Raw genomic sequence first — 22,907 nt, forward strand, 5'->3', positions numbered from 1 at the left:
TATTCTACGCATATTCACCCTGAAAGCACAGCAAGGAGGTAGCAAATTTTGCTCTCAGGGAACTGGTGGATGGGTATTATTCTCTCTCTGGGTTGGGTTCCGACGTTGATTTTGCTCCCAGTACACTCAATTAGACGTTCTATAAGATGGGCTTCCTTGTGTCAACACATCTATCTTATTAGATGTTGATGAAATTTCGTCTCTCTTCACTGCACAGGATTCGTTTCATTCTACCACTTCAAGGAGCCGAATGCAGATGTACTAGTATTTGATGTCCAGTCGTGGGATCGATTACATTTGATTACCCAAAGCATTAGTTCACAATTCGGCCCCAATCTATTCCAATTATTCGCCTAAGGATAGTACAACTTATACAAATCAATTTGCTGTCCCAATTTTGTTGTTCAGTGTACCCAATTGGTATAAAGTCATAGACGCGAGTGGTTTTTTCACAAAGGCTGCATTCGTCTTAGCTTTTTCTCTTCTCCTCTCATCATCGCATCGCGTCTAGGGTGGTCAGTGGGTTTTTTATGCAATCGCAATTATTAACCATTGACAGACACTGTTATGAACTGTTTCCTCAAGCACCGATTTTTGTTTTACAGAGGAAACTTCAATAATGGCATCGTAGTTATCATAAAAATGTTGGAAATGCCCCATCCGAGTCAATCAGATGAATTCGTGAACGAGATTACATGCTAACCCAGATCAATCAATAAAGAGTACAATTAAGATTCTGGGTTGTTGCTTAGAAACTCAGCTCCCTTCAGTAGTCACTGGATTATTTTCGGAGGAACCTTTATACCAGAAATTCTTCTCTTGTGCTTCCATGTCCATAATTCATGGAGATGTCAGGTCATCTAATGGATACACATAATAACGTCAAAATTGCAGATGCTGGCGCTGGCTGATGCCAGCAAGTGAAGATGAGACGCTTGGTTACTTGGATCCAGAATACTGAAGCACATGGATTTTAACAGAAACGAGTGATGTCTATAGTTTTGGTTTGGTCTTGATTGAGCTCTTAGCAAGAAGCAAGCCCTTCCCATACGAGGTAACTCAAAGAATATTAAAGCCTTGAAATGCATTTTCGGTCTCGTGTTGGAACGGCATACTCATTTGAGACTCTTGATGAAGGATTAGTAAGGGAGGCGAAAATTGATGAACTGCAAGAGGTTGCCGATATTGCTAATAGATGTTTAGCTGCAGCTCGAGAAGAAAGACCGACAATGAAGTGGGTGCATAAAGAACTCACCCGAGTAGGACTACTACCGATTCTTAGGATACATGGAAGTCAAATCACTTGTAAATGAGATCTTGAGTTCATGCAAATTACTCATTGGCTCCAAAAGAGAAGAACTGGATGTGTGTCAATCATATCTATTGATTGCTTCTATCAAATATCATATCTACTAATCATATTTTATATCCAACATTTGACGCTCTTTTAGTTGAATTTAGTCATAAATTCCATGTAATTCGTGATTTAGCTTAACTTGAGAGCTGACACAAGCTCGTGACTTTGAAACCCTTCCACCTGTCACGAAATTGGAGAGACTTCATTAGTGGAAAAGGAAACAAATCAAGAAAAGAAAAACAGGGTGGATTTTACCAGCTATGAAAACAAACTATATTAAATTGGGAGCAGCCACACTTTATACCATATTTTTGTCAGCAAACTGGTTAAACACTTGGTAATGAAAGCTTAAATGATCCTGTACAATTGGTTAATCCAGGTTTAGTGTCCTCTGGGCCATCACCTTGGTAAATCTGGTGCAGACTACGTTTGATTGCATCAAACCAAACAGCAAGAGTCACTTAGTGCCAAATACATGCACGGTCAGTACTTAACAAGAGAAGTGACTATGTTCTCCTTAAATTCCAATGATCCAAGAACTCAGTAGCCTCCAAAGCACCCAACGAGCTTCTTAGGAGCAAAGACAGTTGCTCGGTGCTTTGCAGCCATCTTCTCAGCCTTAAAATGCTTTTCATGTCGTTCTGCTTCAACCATCAATCTCTTCTCTTCTGCAACCTTTTGGATAATAGCCACCTTATTCCCAATTTTTTCAGAGTCCTTTGATTTCTTTATTTCCACCTTTGCCTGTTCAACAAACAAAGTAGGCATCAAGCTCCCAAATATACATTGAAATTTGAAACAGTAATCTCTCCATCTGGAGAGGTCTGTTGAGAGTATTACTTAATAGTAAGAATTTCACATTCAGAAATGCAAGCCTGAAAAACTACAAACTTCACATTTTTCAAATAGACAAGATGACACACATTAAACTGAGGTTTTCGTCTAAAGTCTTTTACAATTATGAACCTTCCAGCTCAGTGCTCTGCAGCACAATTTTTAATTAAAGGTGCTTAGAATCAATGGTCTAGTCTATTTATTCTGTATTTTTCTATTTTTTTGCAAGGTGTAAATTTTATTACAAAGGGAACAAAGAAACAAATAGAAAACTAAAAACAAAAACAAATCAAGAAGCAAAAAAATTTACAACAAGATGTTGGTGGCTGGTCCCTTCTTTTAGCTAGAGAATCTACTAGTGAGTCGGTCGATCTAGAAACATGCTCCCAAGAACTTTGACCCTCACTAGTAAGATCAGTAATCTGATGGAAATGAAGGTCAAATCTCCATGGTGGATTACCTATGCCTGCCCAGAAGCAATAACTACTGCTGAATCCAATTATCAAAGGATAAGAGAAGTTTTTGATTCATTCAGTATATTAGCATCAGGGATCATTTCAAAGCATGCAAATTATCTCCTCCAATTAATTTCTTGGGCCTCATCATCAATGACAAAAAGTAATTAATTCATAACAGTTTTGTAGAATATCAATTAACTTCTACAGGTAAGATTATCACCTTGATGTGCTTCAATCGGTCTTCCTCTGATGTAATTTTTGTTCTTTCCCACATATGGATGTCTGATAGCTGCTTGTTAGCCCTATTGAATTCAACAAGCATTCCACAAAAAAGGTGAATATAAGAACATTTATTCCTGACATTAAAAAGAAAAAAGGTAAACATGCCAGATCTGATCGGGGTCATGATCAAATTTACACATTTAGCCACATTGTTTAGGTAAAAACTGAAAGAGCTTCTCTCTTACTTTATTTCAGCTTTGGTCTTCTTGAATTCTACCCATGCATTGATCACTGAAATTCTTGTATCAATTCGATTCCAAGCAATAAGAGAATCTGCACATGCAGCACAGGAACAATCTGACAATGGGGAAATGGCTCACAAATGTAAACGGTGTTAATTAACTACCACCTTTGAGAGACTTCTCTGAAGTTTTCTTTGCCTCCGCAGCCTCTATCAAGAAAAAGAGATGAAGTAAACAAACTGTTGAATTGGTCAAACAAAGACGAGTTTCAAGGTTTCTATGTTCACCTAAAACCATACTGAAGCTTAAGCTATCAGATCTTTCATGATCCCATAAAAGCATATGTTAAATAGTGTTATAAAACCCGGACCTGACAGGCCGGTTGAACCGGGTTTAACAAGACCCAGGCCCATGTCTAAGTCAATAAACAGAAAAAAACAAAACTGGTTGGGTGGAATTACTTCCCCTCTGCAAAGGGTGACATGATGTTGAGGGGAAGAAAGCTTTCCCAGAATTTCCATTACCTGTTTTAAATGACATGACACCAGGTCAAGCCCGTTGTCAAACCTGGTTTAACTGGATCTGGTCACCTTACCAGGTTGGTTTTTACAACATTGATGTCAACACATACAAGACATGCAAATACATGCTACATAGGTGGAACCACATCAACAAAGGGCATAACATTAATTCCAAAAACTATTCAACAAAAAAAAATTAATTCAAAGGGCCCACCAAGTTGCTGAAAAAAACACTCCCCTTTCCCCTTCCCCTTCTCCAAGTCCATGACATGTCTACAATGCAAAGTCACTACAGAACAATAAGACATAAGGTCTCTAATATTTTCCGCATCCATTTTGCTTTTCCATATCAACTTCCAGTGCATTGCCTATCTACACCTTTCCTTCCCTGCTTTTGATTCCGTATCATCTTGATGCAAACAATTATGTTTCTTTAATATTTTCATTTTCAACTTTCAGAAGTTAAAGAGGACCTGCACATTTGAGCTGTGCTCACTCATAAATGATTTTTAACATAATCTGCACATGGTTGGTAGATCCATGTAATTAAGGTCTGATTTTCTTCTTTTACCCGATTGTATTCTCTCTAAAAAAATAAAAAATATAAAACGTCTACATTTTGCCTCATAGAGGCACAGACTCTTGCTTGTTCCTGATTGAGTTCCGTGCTGTTTGCAAGTGGAAGCTTACCAATCCTCCCTATTTCCTAACTCTTTTGTCTTTGTTGTTCGTTTGAGTTGAACAGTTTTGTGTAAACTTTAGAAACTCAACTAGCAAAATATTTTCAAAAGAGGAGCACAATCAAAGAGGTCGATCATACGATACAAGCAATTCTCATTTACTCTGTAACTTCAATAGAAAGTCAGAACCTACTTAAGAGACTAGTTTGGACTACATTACAGGAACTGCGAGCTCACTTCAGATGAAACACTTTTTCTGCAATTTCCCACTGAAAGCAGAATCTTTCTGAAAATACGGGCTGAATCTAAAAGAAAAAGAGAATCATAGAAAAAGAAACTTAGACAACACCTTGGACAGGGATAGTTGAAAAGGAATCACCAATTTGCTCCACAGAAGGACGTGGAATGACCATCTTCTCCTCAACTTCATCTTTCATCGGCCTCACATGTTTCCTCTCGGATGTCTCCTCTCCCATCGTGATTCCCGAAATTTCAGACCCCAAACGAGCTTTGATTGTGTAAACGAGCAAAGACAGTTTCGGCTTTTTAAGGGTAGGAAACCGCGAGAGAATGTAGGAGGGTAGTAATCAACGTGAGTCAGTTGATGAACTGGACTAAACAGGGACCAACCAATAGGAGCCTCCACACACTCGTTGAGGTTTTCCCGCGCCATGAGAATGCGCGCCAAAAACCGCCGCAGATTTTCCATCTCCTTCACAACCGTAAATGAAAAGAAACCGGGTGTTCAAATCCAGTCGAGCAGGCGATTTGGGTGCTGCCAATTGTGCAAATGGAAAGACCTGGGTTCGACGACTAACAGAATTGCAACCAACCGTATTCAGGCGATGTTTCCCGACGAGCTTGATTTTGGGTTTAATTGAATATTGTTGGTTTTTCTGCTTCTTCTCTCTTGGTGGCTGCCCTCTTTCACTCGTTTTTTTTCACACACAAAAATGAAGTTTTTTCAGGGTTTAATGAACCTTCATAGACGCATGCCGGGCCAAGAATCCCACTATCTCCCAGGTGGGCTTTGGCCCCACATGGGCTTCACGGAAATGGGCCGTCCTCCACATTAGAGGGAAACCCAAATCTTTCCCTCCTGACTATATGGAGTCTTCGCCATTCCGGATAGGGTGGCATCGAGCCGAGCCGAGCCGAGCCGAGCCCGAAACTGTCTATGTTCGAGCCGATCTTGATTTAAATATTTTGAGTCAAGCCTCGTCTCGAACCTAAAATTGTTATCGAGCTTGAGCCCAAAAATTTTAATCGAGTTTGAACTGAGCTCGAGCTTCAACATACATTTAAAACTTTTCAAAAAATATATATCAAATAAATTTTACATAAAATTATACTTACATTTTACATAAAATTGGGCATAACCTATATTTATAATACATGTATAAGATTGGGCATGACCTCTACTTTAAATTGGGCATAATTTATGTATATAATACCTGTATAAAATTCGGCATGACCTCTACTTAAAATTGGGCATAATCTATATACATAATACCTCCATAAACACTCCATAAAATTGTCTATACATTCCATAAATACTCCATGAAATTGTTTATACACTTCATACACTCCATAAAATAGTCTAAACACTCCGTACACTGCATAACATTATGAATAAACTCCATACAATAATCAAACACAACAAAATTAAATGAAATATCACTATCAATTTACAATCACCAAAATAAAATCTATAAATCCATTATAAATTTACAAACTATAGTTGTTTCTCTTCATGCTAAAAAATAATATACATCCGTGCATGAGCAAAATCTCCACCTATGACAAAAATAAAAAAATAAAATTAGTTATTGTGAGATAAAAAAATACTCTTCCACTACTAGTTACTTAATGTCATTAAAAATATTAAAATTACTTCATCATCAGGTGGCAGAGTAGCGACACGAGAGGCGGCTAGTGCGGACAGAATTTCATCGTCAGGTGGAAGAGCAGTTGCATTGGAGGCGGTTGGTGTGGACGGAATTTCTGTTGAGCAGGTGGTCTCGAGTTCGAGTCCCACTCCCCCCGTTTGTTTCGTCCCCGCATAGGTGGGACTTTGTCTTTGGTCATCCCCGTATAGGTGGGATTGTGCATTTTGCATTTGTACACGGGTGTTCCCCGTACAGGGGAGTGTTGGAATGACTTGTCTTTAACATGCATGTTGCGCCTTCGCTAATAGACCGGTCTTTTGGCGCAATGGTTAGTAACAATTTCATCGTCAGGTGACAGAGCAGCGGCACTGAAAACGGTTAGTGCAGACGGAATTGCCTCATCCGATGGAAGAGCAGCGACACTAGAGGCGGACAGAATTGCATCGTCCGAATGAAGGGTAAGGTAGCGGCTGGGGCAGATGAAAGGGTTTTTTTTTTAATAAAAAAAATCCCACACGTGCGAGTTCACACGCTGCGTGGGACGACGCGTCCAAGGGGGAGTGGCGGTGCAGCCGAGACGGGCGGCAAGGGGAGGGGAGTGGCAGCGCCGGCAGACAGGAGAGGTCGACGCTGTGGCTGGAGGGGCGAAAGGCGGCAGTGGGGTCGACTGATTTTGGCGGTAAATCAACGACGAGAGAAGGGAGAAGGAATATTGGGGGGTTCTGTGCGGAGTCAGCTAGCTGGGGATGGTCGGTGCTGTGGTCAGAGGGGAGAATGGCGCCGCCACCCCCCCTCCCCGTACAGACTCCCGAAAATCCCTCTGATTCCCGAATCGCTGCTCGTTAAATTAACGGGTCAGCTTGCGAGCAGAACTTGGCTCTGGTTGAGCTAGGTTCGTTAATTTAAACGAACTGATTTCTGATCTCAAACTCGACTCGAGCTCGAGAGATAACGAATCGAACCGAGCCAGCTCGGTTCAAAGCTAACCCTACTTCCGGCAAATGAAACTACAACTTTGAAGCTTCACCTTTGCTAACACATTGGAGTCATTGTCATTTGTGTGAATTTTCTCAAGTTCAAATAACTTCTCTTTAAGAGCCTCTCTTACCCAATGCTATCTCACGTCCATATGTTTTGACCTTAAATGAAATGTTGATTTCTTTGCCAAATCAATGACATTTTGATTATCACAAAACATAATTATTTGAAACAAAGTTCCCCCATAAACTTTTTCCATCTATAACAACTATTTACAAGCTTTAGTTGTCATAATAAACACTTGTTAATAAAACGAAATCTCTTAATGATTTAAATAGGCAAAATTAACCATAGATATCAATTAAGAAGAAGCTTGATATTTCTTAAAACACGCTTCACATGAATAAGGTAGCTTAATTATCGTAATGATACACACGGAGGTATTAACGTTTCAAAAACGTCAAACTCAGTTTGAGATTGACAGTCTTGCCACTTGTCTGGATTGAAAATGGCTTCAAGAGAAGCACGCATCGAATCTGGCCATATATCAATCACGGTTGAACACGTTTGCCACCGACAAGAGATCATCGGTACACGTGAGTGAACGAACGGAAGATTCGATATGGTGAAAAAGGACAGTCACGTTTGCCCTTGAATGAATGAAGAGCCAGCTCACAAACCACTCCGCGCCGTGGACCACGTCGTTTTCGGACCGTGCGCACTCGTAGACCGGCCTAGAACTGTACACTGTAATCCTTCCACTACTGCCTGACACGTATGCCAAACACAAGGACCACTTGGCAAGCTTCACGACGCAACTCAGGAGTCAGAAGAGTAGGTTCACCACCTGCCAGCTGTCAGAACACCGTTCGTACGATTTTACCACCTCTTCCGACGCCGCTCACCGAGATTGTCATCGCCGACTCCACTCTCAGATTCGTTCAGTTAAATTAATGACTGAAACCTTAAAAGGGCAGTTTTCAGACTAATGTGATAATGTCAAATCTGGACAAATATGAAATAGGGCGGCATCCACCTACCCTGATGGGGATCGGAGGCTAGTGGAAACTCCAGTCACTGACTCTGACCATTTACTCCTGCTTAATTCTTCTTAAATAAGTGAAAATGGATATATGAGGTCTGAGACCTGGCTCCCGAATTGACCGCCACTATGGTTCCATTATCACCATATATATATTTACATAACTGGTCATCTGTGTGAAAGATATGACACTAATCTCAACTTCCCCAACATTTGGATTTATCACTTAAAAGAAGACAACGAGAAGATGTCACCACGTAATACGCCTGTGTCCACACTTATTCACATCCTCACATCCCCTTTCCCACCGGACAAGGATTGAATGGCCTCTTTGGATTTTCGTCTTTGACACTCATGTCTGCACTGCTCTCCAATGAGCGACATTCCACCTCCCAGACATGGATTGCATTGCGCATACTCCTTTTTTATGTATATCTAGCAGTGACTGTGCGTGGGATATGACTCGCTTTTTCTGGTCACCGGTCATCGATACCATCTCACAAATCACAAGCTCTCGGAACTCTTTAATTGTTGCATTTGCTAAAACAGAGATAGACTTGTAACTTGGCGCATCTACAGACAAAAATCAAACAGCGGAGCTGTTGTCCAAGTGATGCTAGTGATTCTACCATCCACTATAAATGTTGGTGACTACCGATGGCCACGTCACATAAAGTTTCGTTTTATTGATATTTCCTTGAAAGTTTGATTGCGTGTTGTATAACAACTGTCCCACCTCTCTACATGTATTCTCTCGTGTATTTGTTTCAATAAATGTCAATCAATTTGATGTCCATGGCATCAACCTCTTCATTATAAATCGCCACCAACCCAAAATACGTGACATCTGTGACACGACCTCTCCATTTCAAGGACAATTCTATCCATAATTATGGGTTTATGAGTTCATTGAAAACAAGAAGGGGTCAAAATTGTTGTAACCCAATTAATTGACTGAGAGAAAACAACATCCCCAGCCAAAAAAAAAAAACTGTCACAGCTCAAACGAAAGACCATGCTCGTACTCCTACAGTTAAGCTAAACAAACGCTGTTAAACTGATGCAGCCACTTGGCATGACGCCAGCGCTCATGTCACAAGGAAACAACACAAAGTTATCCCCTACTCTTATAGGGAAGGGACCACCTCAAAAAGCATTTAACAACAATACCGATTCGCTTTAGGTTCCCTATCCATGTGGAAGAAACGCTGAACTTCACGAGTTACACATTGTAACAACTAACAACCACGTCTCCACGTCTCCTCCTCGCCTTCTCGTACGTTGCGTTGCTTGGAACCTTGGATCGTGTCGACTGCCTTCACGTTCTGCTCAACACGAAGGCGTCGAAGAAAACCGTTACTCAAGAAATATTTGGTTTATTATTTTTTAACACATCGAATAAATATTTCCCTATATAAATATTGTTCTTGCGCGTATTTCTAAATTTACATGTGACAAAATCCAAAGGGTAACCTATCTTCGCTGCCAACCACCTACCCCTAGGTAACTAAGACCAAAACAGAATACAGTTCAGTGAAAGCCGTAAAACACAAGCATGCCCCTCGTTGAGTCCCACCTGATCGTTTCCCCTCGGCATCTTGAACCGCTCAAGTCTTAAGAAGAGTAGTTTTCCCGTTGTTTTCTCTTCTATTGCCCCCTCTGTTGGTTGCAACAACCAAAAAGGAAAATTCTGGGGCCTTCTACACGAATGATGCCTCTGAGCATCTTCCCTCTTCCCCGGGTTTCCACTGTTCTGCTTTTCACCTTCTCGTCTAATAAAGATGCCATTCTTGACAACCCCAAGAATCTGTCTTTCGGCACAAATGGACCATATCACAGCTTTAATAACTTAAAAACATTTTGAGAACCAAATGTGCTCATCTCCAGTATGCAGCTTCAGTAACAATATACTGCACACCTGACACCTAGAATGAATTTTCCTCCCCCAATCAGAACGAGCCATATCCCACATTCTCCCACTTAAATGGGTCAATGGAACCAATCTGCGGCAAACCTCTAAATAACAAACAAACGCACACGCATACAGCCGCAATTGCAAGCATCGAGTGTACATAAGGACGGTGCAGTAGACCTTGAGCACCTGGAATACGCGTGGACCGCCTGGTCATTGAAATTGCGCATTGAGTACAAGACCTTACTTGGGATGGTTGTGGTGTTGGTTTATCTGGCTCGGGTACAATCCATGACTGATCTAAGGAAGTATCTGCATCAACAACTGATATTGAAACCTGACCATTTCTCCTGTCTGCAAGCTTCCTAGCCACAAGACGGTTGTATGAATGGTGACTTCTTGCTGATGCATACATGTAAGGGGACTGCCCACTCACATCCAAAAGAGACGTCCAGCAGTTCAAACCAATCTGAATAAGAAAAGAAAACAAGAACAAGTCAAAACAGTAAATAAATAATTGGCCAGAATTTCAGTGGCCTCAAGTGAATCTAAAAAGGCACGAATAAGCTTATAAGACAAAAATAGCTTGCCTCTTGGGGGTCATTTGTCAGTTCATCAACAATCTCCTCTGAACCTTGGGTACAAGCAGCCAAGTGCAAAGGTGTTACACCACCTGGACCTGCTAGATTTGGAAGGAAGAGGTACTTCTTTGAGGCATCTGAACTGCAGCTTACATAGTAGTGTACAAGCAAATCAACCATCTTCCTGCACTTCCTCTTCACTGCCCGGTTCAACAAATGGATTTCAGATAGGATTTCCAGTAAATCCTTTGATAGCCTGTCCAACTCAGGATTTCCTTCCACAAGAATGTCAAGTAGCATCTTGACGAGTGCTGACCAATCCCTCTCAACAGAAAATGTGAAAAGATACTTGAACCGAATAAGAGAAAAATCTTTTACAGTGAGACTTTTAGAAGTACATCTCTTTTGGAAGAGCCACCCAAGTTCATTTAGAAAGTGCAGTACATCCTCCTTTGACCTTGGCTGCCCAAAGAACTGAACCTGGTCTTCCAATGTGATATCTTCCATTCTGGCACCATGCTCAAACTCAGCTTCAAGAGTCCTGAGTTCCTGGCAAATTAAAGCATCTGCAACTATTACTGGAAAACTGTTTCCTTTGAAGCCATTCTCTACCTGCACCCAAGGCAATAAGCAAAAGAATGAAATACAGATCATAGCATCACTCCTGAATCGCTATCTTTTACAAATTAAACCCATCCTTTTTCGAAAATTTGATACCTCTATGAAACAGCGTCCAAAGTCATTGGGGATTCCACCAGGAAAATCAAAACTCTCAATACTGGAGTCATCATAAATAGTTCCAGCATATGCAGCTCCTGAAACTTCTTTTGATGTGTACCCTCCCATAAATGTGCAATGAATTCTGAATGCAGAAACAAATTTTGTTTACCACTTACATTATGGGTGTGGGGAGAGAGAAAGAGAGAGAGAGAGAGAGAGAGAGAGAGAGAGAGAGCGAGGGGGGGAGGAGAGATTATCTCATTAAGATATTGTTTCACTTACTTTGTACCAGGAGCTGTCAAATTTCGGCCTCTCAAAACAAGAGATGTAGCCTGCCCAGCCACAACAGCTACAGGTGACACAGAGAGTAGTTCAGGGGAACTCCAATTTCTCCAAGATTTACATAACCGTATCTTCCCTGAAGTTTATTTCATGGGCAAAACATCAGAAATATTGCACATCAAGGAAGCATGAAAAAAGGTAAACTTTTTTTCCTTTTAATTAAGAATCACATAGATTTGACCATCTTTTACGTTCCTCTAAGCACAATATCACAAGTATCAAGTGCAAAAAAAAATGACACTTCTTAAAAAGAACTGATTCTTTATTTTTTAAGAAAAACTAAATAGATATGGAACCATTACTTTTGGTGCGAGAATAGATATGAAACCTAATCAACACTTACCATCTTTATGTGATGCTAGATGCCTATCAGTTTGAACCAAAAACCTGCCACTCTTCCAGAAGTCAGAATCTGAATCCTTGATGAGTGAACTAACTCGCTGAAGTAGATCTTCTTGAAACTGTAAAATACACAAATACAACAATCAATTAAAAAAATACTTGGTGCATATTTTCCCCGTGGTTAACCAAGAATAGCACTCACTTCCTCCCAGGCAATAGTAGGCAATGACACATAGACCGAGAGAACAACACAACCAGGTCTGATATAACTCTCCATCTCTGATGGGCTATGTGAAAGCCAATTCAATATCTGAAACGAAAGATTGATATACATAAGACTAAACTTCTTAAAGAAAGTCATAGCGTCATTAAGCTTCACAAAGCATTAATTTAACACGCAATCTTTCCAACCATCCTACCTCTGTCCGTAGAGTCCCTGGAAAATTACTAGGGTCCTTGTCAAAAAGTTTAAAAATGATTCTGCCGGTCCGATCCTGAACAAACCAAATATAGATCTATCAGATGATACGTTTACAGCACACAAAAGCTAGAATATCAGAGGTGACAATAATGTATTACCTGGCTATCTGAGTTTGAACTTGATGGCGAGTGATCTGAGCCAGATGAGGAAGTATAGCCTGCCTGGTAGGGTGGATTTGAAGCAGTACTATTATCTGCCCTTCTATTTACACTTTTAAAAAGTCCTAAAGGTGGAGCCCATCCCCGATCAGTACTCGCCTCAACCACCATGTTGACTACTTTGCTATCTTCTCTAGAGATGGACATCCTCTCATGTTTAGCAGAATGTAGAGGGAACAATTTCTGTACAATAGGAGGGGAAGATGAAGGAGACCTCTCGTCAGCAGGACTACTGCTCTCTGAGGAGAAATATTTCCTAGCTGTGGCCAATTTTGGACTGTCATCCTCAGGTGAAGAACTAAACAACTGCAAAGGCAAAGCCGAATGTGTCTCTTGCACAGGGCTTTCAGAAGACATTGCAGGAGTCTGAAACAAAGTATTAACCCTATCCACACCAATTGGGGCAAACCCTGCACTTAGTTTCTTTTGCGCAATGAAGCCATTGTCCTTGTCAAGCCCATTTTGCTTTCTTCTATCCTCTGCCCCAATTTCTTTGCCTCCTTGAGAAAGGATTGCAAGTACATCAGGGGAAGATGCTGACAATGCAGCAGAAAAAACAGCCAGCAAGTCCGCCGTGGACGGAGGAGTGGTGTTCTCATTGGCTTTCACCGGATGTTCTGAAGAAGCTTGCACAGAATGTGACAGATTCAGGTCAAACTTTTCTGTCACAGATGACCTTGCAGTGGACTCAGCAGATACAGGTAATGAGTTTATCTTACTAAGAATCTGTATGAGCCGATCTCTATCCGTTATAGAAGGGACATTGGCAGTTTTGTCTAGATTATTCCCTGCAATTACACACTCAAATTTCAACATGCTTGCAGAAAGACATCATGATACCACGTTATCACCAAGCAGAACTCTTACCCTGCAGACGTGCTAAAATGGTTAGCAAATTGACAATATCTACATTCCCACCACCATTGTTCTCCCGATTTCCTGTAAGCAACAGCCTTGAAGAAACATCATCGGGTTGGGTTTTCCTCCTTCGCCGATTATGTCCTGCAAGTCTGCGTCTACAGCTCCTTTTCCCCTCATCAAATTCTGAGAGAGGATGAAACCTGAAAAATGGAGAAAGCTCTATTCATAGCCAGAACCATGGAAACTCGATAGCACAAACACATCATGTGGTGCCATTGATTCCACAGTCCACTAAAAAGAAAAGTCGTAGAATATTTACATCCAGTTAAATAAATCATAGGCTTTATTTCTTTTTGTTTAAAAAAAAAGGCTTGATGAAACCTATTCCAATTAATTTCCCAAAAAAACAATTTGGGTAATCCAAATCACCCCAAATTGAGGAAGAACATGTAAATAAGTTAACACAACCAACAAAAAAAGACTCAGAATGCCAGATGCCAAAAGTTAAAGCTGAAGTAACAGTATCTTTTTGTTTTCAAAAAGAATATTATCAGTAGCGAGAAGTCAAAAACAACTCAACTAGAGATACTATAACTGAACAAAAATGAAGCGCCTGAGTTGAACGCAGCAACAGAGAACCAACCAAACAAAAGCCCAAATTAAGTTCCATCCAATAATGACTAGTCATTAAAATGTGCATGATGCGTTAAATTGTTAACCTGCTGCACTGCTGACAGAATCTCTGCATCTGCTGACCTACAAGTGCCTTGGTCGTTTTACTATGAAGCTCACAAACCTTATGCCTCCGGTGATAATCTTTTGCATTCGACAAATCTCCCTTGCAGTCGTCTACCTGACACATGGGATAGGTCCCACCACCAGGGGATCCAGATCGGACCCGCTTGCTAGGTCTAACCACAGGCTCATCAGGAGAATAAGCAGTGGCTCCAAGCTTCAGCGTAAGATTCTCGCTATCGTCCATTTTGCCCTTTTTCAAAGCCAAAGGCTTCAAGACTTCCTCCGCTTTCTTTTTCTGCTCTATCTCCACAGAATCTGCTGTTCCCAGTCGGAGCTCTTCGGCGTCCATAGAAGGCTTTGCAACGAACATTACACTGTCCCAGTCCCAAACCTTGGGGTTCCAATTGCTCTTAGGGTTTTGATAGGCGGAGTTTAACCGAAGAGACGCTTGATGCTGGAGATTGAAATTTTGCTGCTGTTGAAAATTATGGCTTTGCCAGGGCAAATCGCGTTTTCTTGTCATGGTAGGCGCTTCACAGAAGCGACCGGGAAGCGCCTGGTGGATGAAAATCGGAGGAGCCACTTGGGCGCCAACCTCTCCCTCCATTTCTCACAAACCCGAAGGTACAAACCTTAAGAAGAAAAAACTTTTACGGAACGTACAACACCCGTGACTCCGACTGCACCAAAATTTTACAAACAAAATAAAGAAAAATCAGAATTTAATGAAATTAAAAAGAAAGAAAGAAAGAAGAAGACATATGAAATCCACATAAGCAGAATAAAAGAAGAAAAAAGTTTACTTAGTTCAAAAATCTAATGGACCTATTGTTTCATGGGTTTCCTACGCCACAATTACTGTCTCTGGGCATCTTTTAACTCCAAAATTTTGATAAAATTGTTTTGCTCAGGTGTCCCAAGTTAAGTCAGATGCAAAATAAGCTCAATGAAAGAATACATGACGAAATTACCAAAAGATTTTCCAGGGACTACATGATAAAGATACCTCTTAAGGATTTCCAGAGTTCTTTCCCATGTTTCGTCTCCAGAAACCTCTTCAATCACGAATGAATCTTGATCGCACGACTCGAAAATTGGAACTAAACTGTCTGAAACTTTCCAATTCACAGCAAATTCAAAATCACATGGTTTTCAGCTTCAAATCTCATCACCAAATTCAAGTACAGCACCAGCTAGAGTCCCAGGTTCCACGTCCACGAGGAGTTCGTCGCTGAAAGGTACGTTTCAATCTTCCAACAGTCTCCCCCTCTCGAAGATGTCAAACAAAGAACAAGTGACTAACAGTTTATATATCTCGCTGAAATCAAGAATTTTTGTGACAGCCTTTGGAAGAGTCTCTCTGAAAGTCGCTATGTCACGATTCCAACTGCGGCAGCGAAATTCCGTTGCAGCTACTTGAAACTGCTACTTCTCAATCCTAAACTGTTTTCTACCTGGAATCCTCATAAACTGGAACGAAACCAAATCATTTACGGAAATCCGACGATTCATTTTGGAAATCACCAGATCTAGAGATGAAAAACAGATCTGCCGAACCAAAATCGATGTCAACGAGAGATTTCGAGCATTCACAGACAAGAAAAAGGTATTGAAGCTTCGTTCTCTGCCTTTTAGGTTTTTCTTCTTTATCTCCACTACTTGTCTACCACTATTGGCACAAAAGTAATTTCGCGCGGAAAATGAGGACTTTCTCTTTTCCCAGTACCGGGCCTGAGGGCTTCACCGATGAATGGAGAAAGCAAAGGAAGAATCGAGGACCCCTTCAATTATCTCGTGGCGATAAGCAGGGAATTTCCAGCACACTTCTCTTTCTCTCTCTTCTCTTTCGCTTTATTTCATGCCCTTCTCGCCTCCGTCCTGTTAAACAGAAAGGTGAAGGACGACCCTGCGGTGATGGCTTACCGGATCACAACCCACCTAGTTGAAAAAGCGAGACGAAAAGACACTAAAGGCCCTCCTCCGCAAACCAAATGACCCCAGAAGCTATCCGGACAAAGTGACCAAAATGCCCTCAAGCGTAGTGGATGGGATCGTCCTTGCGGCAGCTTCGTCGGCTTGTCAGTCGTTGCTTCCCGTCGCGACCTGTCTGTGACTTGCGCGAGTGACGGTAGAAACCTTGTCTCTAACAATAAGCATGTCCAGTTACGAAAACGCCCCCCACGTACACTCCCTTGAATTAGTCTCGAAATGCATCATTTATTAGACGTACGTACGTAAACGTGAACGTGAACGTGAACGTGAACGTGAACGGGGCAATGGCAAGTGGGAACAATTTGGTTTTTCTACTTTGTACGACCGGGAAGAGAGAAGGACATCATCACTTGCGTGCTCCATCACATGGGGCGACTTTTCTAAGTTTTCACTGTTTGCACGTCTTCCATAAGTACCACTGGCCAGCTGCTGGAAATCAATTAACCCCAACGGAGCGTTAGAAAAAGCAAACCTAAGAGCACGGCGTCCGATATTATTCTCCCGTCAAATGAAAAAAATGAAAAAGGGAGAAAAAATAATTGCATATGGCTAGGTCGCCCAGGTCCTGTTGATTTTACTCACCACGAGGCTACTCCCTGGTCGCACCATGCGGTTTGCTTCGACACGAGCCCTTCATACGGAAACGCAGCCTCCCGGGCTCTTAGTGTCTTGCTCTCTTACAGGGCATTCGATTCGATTTGTTCTCATCTTTGCATCCGCTAAACTCAGATTTTCGTATCGTCTGTTTAGTCAACTCCGCTAACTAGTATGTCCGTACCACAGTGCTCCCGTCACATGGCAACTTGAACCTATTCTTTATTGGTTAAAGTAGTTTTTTTTTTTCTTTTTTCATGAATTAAAGAATTTCATTTGCATTTTTTTATCATATTTTGGTATTGATTCTCTTATTTGATTTGCATTAAGTATTCAAGTCAAATCATGAGTTATCAACACTTGTCCCATTACTCCACCTGCACAACGATTCATTCTTCGACCCTATGGTTTCTCTTCTGTCATTTTCTTTGATACGGTATCAATCTAATGTGGTGTAACAAACCTAAAAACGCAAGTGAAGCTATTAAGGCGATTTACAAGTAACAAGAAAAGAGAATTATTCAAATGACCCCCTTTCAATTACTATGTAGACCATATTTCATTTTAAATCAAACCCTAGAGATAATAAGTCTATTTCTGTTACACAACACCTACATGAAATGGAAGTCAGTAACAAATTAAAGTGCACATTAAATTAGACTTTTAACTATAGAAAACCGGTAAAATAAAATTCGTATTTGAAAATTTCGAATGGTTAGTTGCTTGAAGTAAATGTCATAAAACGGTGCAGCTGATAGTTGCCATTTGCCATTGCCTTGTTCTTGTCCCTGCATTATTAGCCATTTTATACGCATTCAAGTGTTCCAGTTACGCTATAAAAAGCCATATACCAACCCCTTTTTTTCGTGCAACACATGCCATGTCCTCACCTCCGGGCAACAAATAGTTTTCCGATCTGTGCACCTTTTACTTCTCATCCGTTATTCATTTTCTCTCTGAGCACGTTCACATTTATTCCTCTGGTTGCTGGAGCAGAAAGAGTAAAAGAAACCAATGCCACCCTTCAAAAAACCGCTAAAAAAAATTCATGCGAAGATTAATCCCCAATATATGCCGGTCAACAACTTAGTCTCAGTCAGAAATGGAATTCTACTTGTATCGAATGGGATAACAATTTATCCACCAACGGGGAGACAGACTCTAACGTCGTCTATTTAATGCAACCGGGTGAGGAAGAACCAATGGAAAGACATATTTAATTGAACACCAGTCATTGGACATGATTTACGGAGTGGGCTGTATCCACATTACGAGATTTATTGTTCATCATAACAAATATTAATGGCGACCAGATTAAATTAGCCTAATTGGATTAATTGATTAATCATCGATTTATGGTCTCCTTCTCAAATGTTAAACGAATCGCATCAAACAAGACTAAAGAATTCGAGTCAGCGTTCCTCGCAATGGCAATGATTATTAATGGAAAGCCAAACTAGTTCATCCTTAAAAACTGTCCTGAGACTGACTATTGAAATGCCACCAAATGAATGGTTCGCCGCCCTGGTTTGGCGCACCCGCCGATATGAATTACGAATTTAGGAAGGTTTATCTCGGTCAGTCTGTACCGAATCTATCTATCGGCAACGGGAAAGTGGTCTACGGGAACGTGTTCGGTAAAGGTTGGTACAGTGTGACGGTCTTTTTCGTCTTCTCTTCGTGTCATGAGCGCCAGAAATGGCGCCAATTTGCAGTGGGCAAAAGTGGATCGAGTTGAAAACTGGAGGTAATTTTGAGGGGTGGCGGTGCGAGACCTGCTCAGACGCACGAAAAGAGAGACGGGATCACCACCTTGTAAAGTGTAAAGTGGAAGTTTCCCTGGTCGGTCCTCTTCTTCTCGCGCCTATCCTCCTGATCCCGCCGTGGTCGCTGACGTGTAATCGACAGATCCGCGCAGTAAAAAAGAAACCGTTTCTCGTTACCGGCTCGACAAAAACCGCCGGGGGTTTTCCTTTGTCCGAAGGACAAAAATGCCCTGGCACGAACGACCGGCTTTCGGCGCCGGCCTTCGACAACAGAACTAAACAAGATTAAAGGGAGAAATGTCTCGCGAATCTCCCTCCCTAAAAAGCACGAAGGAAAAATGTCATCATCTAACAATCTACCAGAATGCGCATTTTTATTTTTAATTAAAATTTTATTCCTGGAATAGGCAAGACATAGCGGCAATGCCGCACTCGTTAACTTTCCGACCGCGAAGCACAAGTCCGGGACGTCTCGGATTCCAGCCGTTGGTGGAACCACGCGTCGCGAGTGGCTGACCGACCGCGGCTGCGGCTGGGCCCGATGGAGTCGCTTTCGCTCTCCGGAAATGCCAGCTGTGAGTCTCCTCATTCCCTCTTTTTAAACCGGTTCCCAAGGCCGTTGCTTTTACCAGACGGTACGGACGCTCGTTGTCCCAGAAATCTCAGCCGTCTAGAGCGCACAACCGTACTGGTAACAATGAATGTCTAGGACACATCGAACGTCTCCTTTTCCTCCTTTTCAGAAAGATCGGACGGTTTACTTTTAACCACAGGAGTCCTCAAGTCAGCCAGCGCTCGCCACGGCGACTTTCTGCCATGACGGTAACGTCATGCTGTAATAGTGCCACGTGGAAGTAATAGGTGCATAAATGATAGAAAAAAAAAAACTGTCTTCTTGTATTATGTATGCATCTCGTCCGTTTCGTAGGTTATTGTGTTCAAAGACGCTAAAGAGAAGTAGAAAACACTGCGCCATAAGATAAGATTGACTACGTGGAAGTATAGTCGATAGTCGACACTCTTTAAACTCTAGGGATGTACAACGGGATAGGGTCGAGCGAAGGACGATGTTGAAGGGATAACAGACCCACAGCCCACAGGTAAGAAGAGTCGACACTCTTTGACCGGCTACGCTGGCTTGTGGGAACTGGGAACCGAAAGACAGAGACCATATTCAGTTAACCTGGAAGAAGGAGAGGGAAGAAAAGACAAACAAGTAGGGAAAGAAGGGGGTCCACGGAAAGGCAGCCATGTCGTCGCGGAAAAGGAGGTGTGATGCATCCAGTACACCAAAGAAATTTCGTCAAAGGGATGGTTAACCACATCCTCGGTGTTGAGTGTTGAAGGCGTTCGCTTAGGGCATCCACCTGACAGCCGACCTCGTTCGTAGACCTCGGCTAACAAAAGTCCGCACTCCGCACTAGAGCAGAGGCGAATCGGCCATTAGAAAAATAGTTAAATTTTTAAACTTTTAAATCAAATTGTACTTATGACTCATCAGTGACGTGTTTATACAGAGCCGCCCTTTTCTATTGCCAACATGCTAGAGAGGAGACAAGAGAGATTTACCTAGTTCTTACCCGGTGCATAGGCACGGAGAGAGGAAGGAGTAGTCACATGGGTTAAGATGGATCCGTTGATAGAACTAGTGGAAAAGCGTTGTTTGAATTGCCTAACCACATAGCAGCCCCTACTAGCCAGGGTCAACAAAGGAGCCAGTGCTCCCTCTATCGACATGATGACCAGGTAAGATCACACAATGCATATTGTAAGAGCATTTAATTTACCGGGTCAACAAAGGAGACCGAGCACCCTTTATTGACATTTTCTAGAGCATTTAATTTATTTAATTGAAAATTGTTATAGAAAGCAACAAAAGAGTATACAAACTTTTACCTCTTTCAAGGCTAATGATCGCTTTCACTCGCTCCAAACCAGTGAAAGCGAAATTATAGGGTTAAAACCAAATAGAAACCCTTTGACAACCACGTGAGATCACACAATGCATATTGTGAGACCATTTAATTTATTTACTTTAAATAATTATATAAAGCAAAAAAAACGAGTATACAAACTTTTACCTTTTTCTATGTCATCATAACTTTCACTCGCATCACTTTCACCTAACCAATGATCACTTTCACTAACTCTCGTGTAAAACGAGTGAACGTGAAATATGAAGGTTCCACACCCTTCTATCTCGGGTCCCTCTCTCCTTCTTCTCATTCCGGGTCTCAAGAGCTCTTATGGGTGGTATATATATTTTATTTTTTATTTTTTATAATTAATTAAATACATTTTTTTTTAATTGTAATTATTATTTTTAAGTAGACTAAACCAAAACTTATATTATTTATTAATAAAAAGTTAAATAAATCCATCAAATAAAAGTTGAATCTATCAAAGTATTTTTTATAATCAAATATATTATTTATTTATATAATTAATGACTTTTAATATTATATTAAATTACTAATTTAAGAGTGATAATTTAGATATAGTAGAAGTAAAAATTTGATCAAACATCTGGATATTAAAAATAAACATATATTTTTAGGTATTATATTTTTTTGTATAATTAATTAAATTATTATTTTATTTTACTGTTATTATTTTATTAATTTAGAATAAACTAATTAATCACTTATAAAAGTGTAACCTATCAAATTATTTTTTATAATAAAATATCCTATTTATTTTTGTTTAAAATAATAATTTAATAATACATTAAGTTACTAATTTAAGAGTGATAATTTAGATATTTTAAAAGTAAGATTTTTTCTAGTATCTAGACATTTTAAAGTAAATAAAAATTTAATTAATTGAAAAGCTAGCTAAAATTATCTTAATAAGGTTAATTATATAAAATTATTTTATTAATAAACTCTTTCTCCACTTTTCACTATATTTTCTTTTGTACACACTAACACAAAAAAATAATTCACTTTTCATTTCACATTGAAAATGCACTTACCCGCCCTTTCTGTATTTTTATAATTCAGTACTAAAGAGCTTGTATTAAGCATTCGCTAGCCACACAAATGTTTTTCTCAATTCTTTCAAGATAAAGAGGTATAACATCACCTTGGTGTTGTTACCAAACTTGGAACAATGTCAAACTAAAGCCAAATTATTTTATGTCATCCATTTCATTTTGTAGTACAAGATAATTTAAGTTTCCATCACCAACTCTTTTAAGTATCTAAACATTATAATAGTAAACAAGAGCCCCAATTAACCTATAAATCAACATGTATCTTGATTACTAAGTAATAATTTTTTATATGATATGTAAACCCTAATCTCATCATTTGATGTCTAAGTGACTATCTGTCCATCTCCATATTAATCCCCACATAATCTAAATTTATACGAAGATTGAGAAGACAACGCTGATACGCCAATCTACAACCCATGCTATGCTTCAAAATTATTAGCGACAGCCATTACTCTGAAAATCTCCCTCACGTCCCCAAATCTATACGCCCACCTCACCCACTTATGTTTTAACATAATGGGGGCTAAAAGCAAGGCTTCGCAACTGCAAACATCGAATATGACGAGTATCTAAAGCACAGGAAGCTGACAAATCTAATAACCACTCACTCGAAGATATTCCTCTTTCAGTTGATTATACGTAGACTCTCAGCGTGGTGGCTCTTTTTCTCCACATGGGCTTCTCTATTTTCCCCGCTTCACAAGACAACCTCATCAATAATTAACGATTTGATGGCACATTAGTAGGGTACGTCATGGACTATTAAATAAACAATCGGCGATTAACACAAGATTACAAATGCACAAACCTGAGACAGAAGCGATCTCATGTTACGGTCTAATCGTGGAAAGACAAAGTCAAAGGTCATGGAGATTTATGCGGACTGGGACTAGACAGCATGTCCCTCTTCTCATTGCATCCCTATTTCTCTATATCGAATGCATGCACATGCCGCCTTGATGCCTCCTATTTTTTTATACGCCTTAAGAGTGTTTAAAATTTGAAAAATAACATTGTCCCGGTTTCTTCTACCGGAGCCATCGTATCTTTTAGCTCAACGCTGGTTTGGATCCGGCTCCACTTACGGTGACATAAGCACATGTCGGATGGGCCCCGCCTATGCTCGACACACAGGTCCCTTTCCCACTCCCAATGTTAGCGCGTAGCTTTTACTGTTTAGTTTAATTTAAAATATGTGT

The 22,907-nt window shown here is 40.5% G+C and overlaps 2 protein-coding genes across 2 annotated transcripts; both read right to left on the reverse strand.

Annotated features, from left to right (window-relative positions):
• Window positions 1-1,645: 1,645 nt before the first annotated feature.
• On the reverse strand, window positions 1,646-5,228 carry LOC137946176 (uncharacterized protein At3g61260-like). Its single transcript, XM_068792388.1, has 5 exons — window positions 4,664-5,228; window positions 3,281-3,322; window positions 3,117-3,204; window positions 2,870-2,951; window positions 1,646-2,101 (listed from the first exon to the last, which is right to left on the reverse strand). Exons 1-5 carry the CDS (start codon window positions 4,788-4,790, stop codon window positions 1,898-1,900), a joined length of 543 nt encoding a protein of 180 aa, XP_068648489.1. The 5' UTR covers window positions 4,791-5,228; the 3' UTR covers window positions 1,646-1,897.
• A 4,366-nt stretch (window positions 5,229-9,594) lies between these two features.
• On the reverse strand, window positions 9,595-16,307 carry LOC137945305 (squamosa promoter-binding-like protein 15). The gene is made up of 11 exons (XM_068791139.1): window positions 15,365-16,307; window positions 14,340-15,038; window positions 13,627-13,820; window positions 12,700-13,547; window positions 12,540-12,614; window positions 12,323-12,430; window positions 12,122-12,239; window positions 11,719-11,854; window positions 11,434-11,578; window positions 10,726-11,328; window positions 9,595-10,604 (listed from the first exon to the last, which is right to left on the reverse strand). The coding sequence occupies exons 2-11, from the start codon at window positions 14,963-14,965 to the stop codon at window positions 10,173-10,175; spliced, it is 3,285 nt and encodes a 1,094-aa protein (XP_068647240.1). The 5' UTR covers window positions 14,966-15,038; window positions 15,365-16,307; the 3' UTR covers window positions 9,595-10,172.
• Between the last annotated feature and the right edge of the window lie 6,600 nt (window positions 16,308-22,907).

Source organism: Aristolochia californica, unplaced genomic scaffold (assembly GCF_029961685.1).
Source record: "Aristolochia californica isolate CCGP_79_NKW_82.1479 unplaced genomic scaffold, dmAriCali1.0.hap1 SCAF_12, whole genome shotgun sequence".
NCBI lineage: Eukaryota > Viridiplantae > Streptophyta > Magnoliopsida > Piperales > Aristolochiaceae > Aristolochia > Aristolochia californica.

What these genes read in the sequence shown, in the direction of transcription:
- LOC137946176 (XM_068792388.1), bottom strand. Translation starts at nt 4,790, where the DNA reads ATGGGAGAGGAGACATCCGAGAGGAAACATGTGAGGCCGATGAAAGAT. An exon ending in TTCAACTATCCCTGTCCAAG is followed by an intron (nt 3,323 to 4,663) that starts GTGTTGTCTAAG and finishes TTTTCTTGATAG; the next exon opens with AGGCTGCGGAGGCAAAGAAA. An exon ending in TTCAGAGAAGTCTCTCAAAG is followed by an intron (nt 3,205 to 3,280) that starts GTGGTAGTTAAT and finishes CTGCATGTGCAG; the next exon opens with ATTCTCTTATTGCTTGGAAT.
- LOC137945305 (XM_068791139.1), bottom strand. Translation starts at nt 14,965, where the DNA reads ATGGAGGGAGAGGTTGGCGCCCAAGTGGCTCCTCCGATTTTCATCCAC. An exon ending in TTCTGTCAGCAGTGCAGCAG is followed by an intron (nt 13,821 to 14,339) that starts GTTAACAATTTA and finishes TCCATTTTTCAG; the next exon opens with GTTTCATCCTCTCTCAGAAT. An exon ending in GTTCAAACTCAGATAGCCAG is followed by an intron (nt 12,615 to 12,699) that starts GTAATACATTAT and finishes TGGTTTGTTCAG; the next exon opens with GATCGGACCGGCAGAATCAT.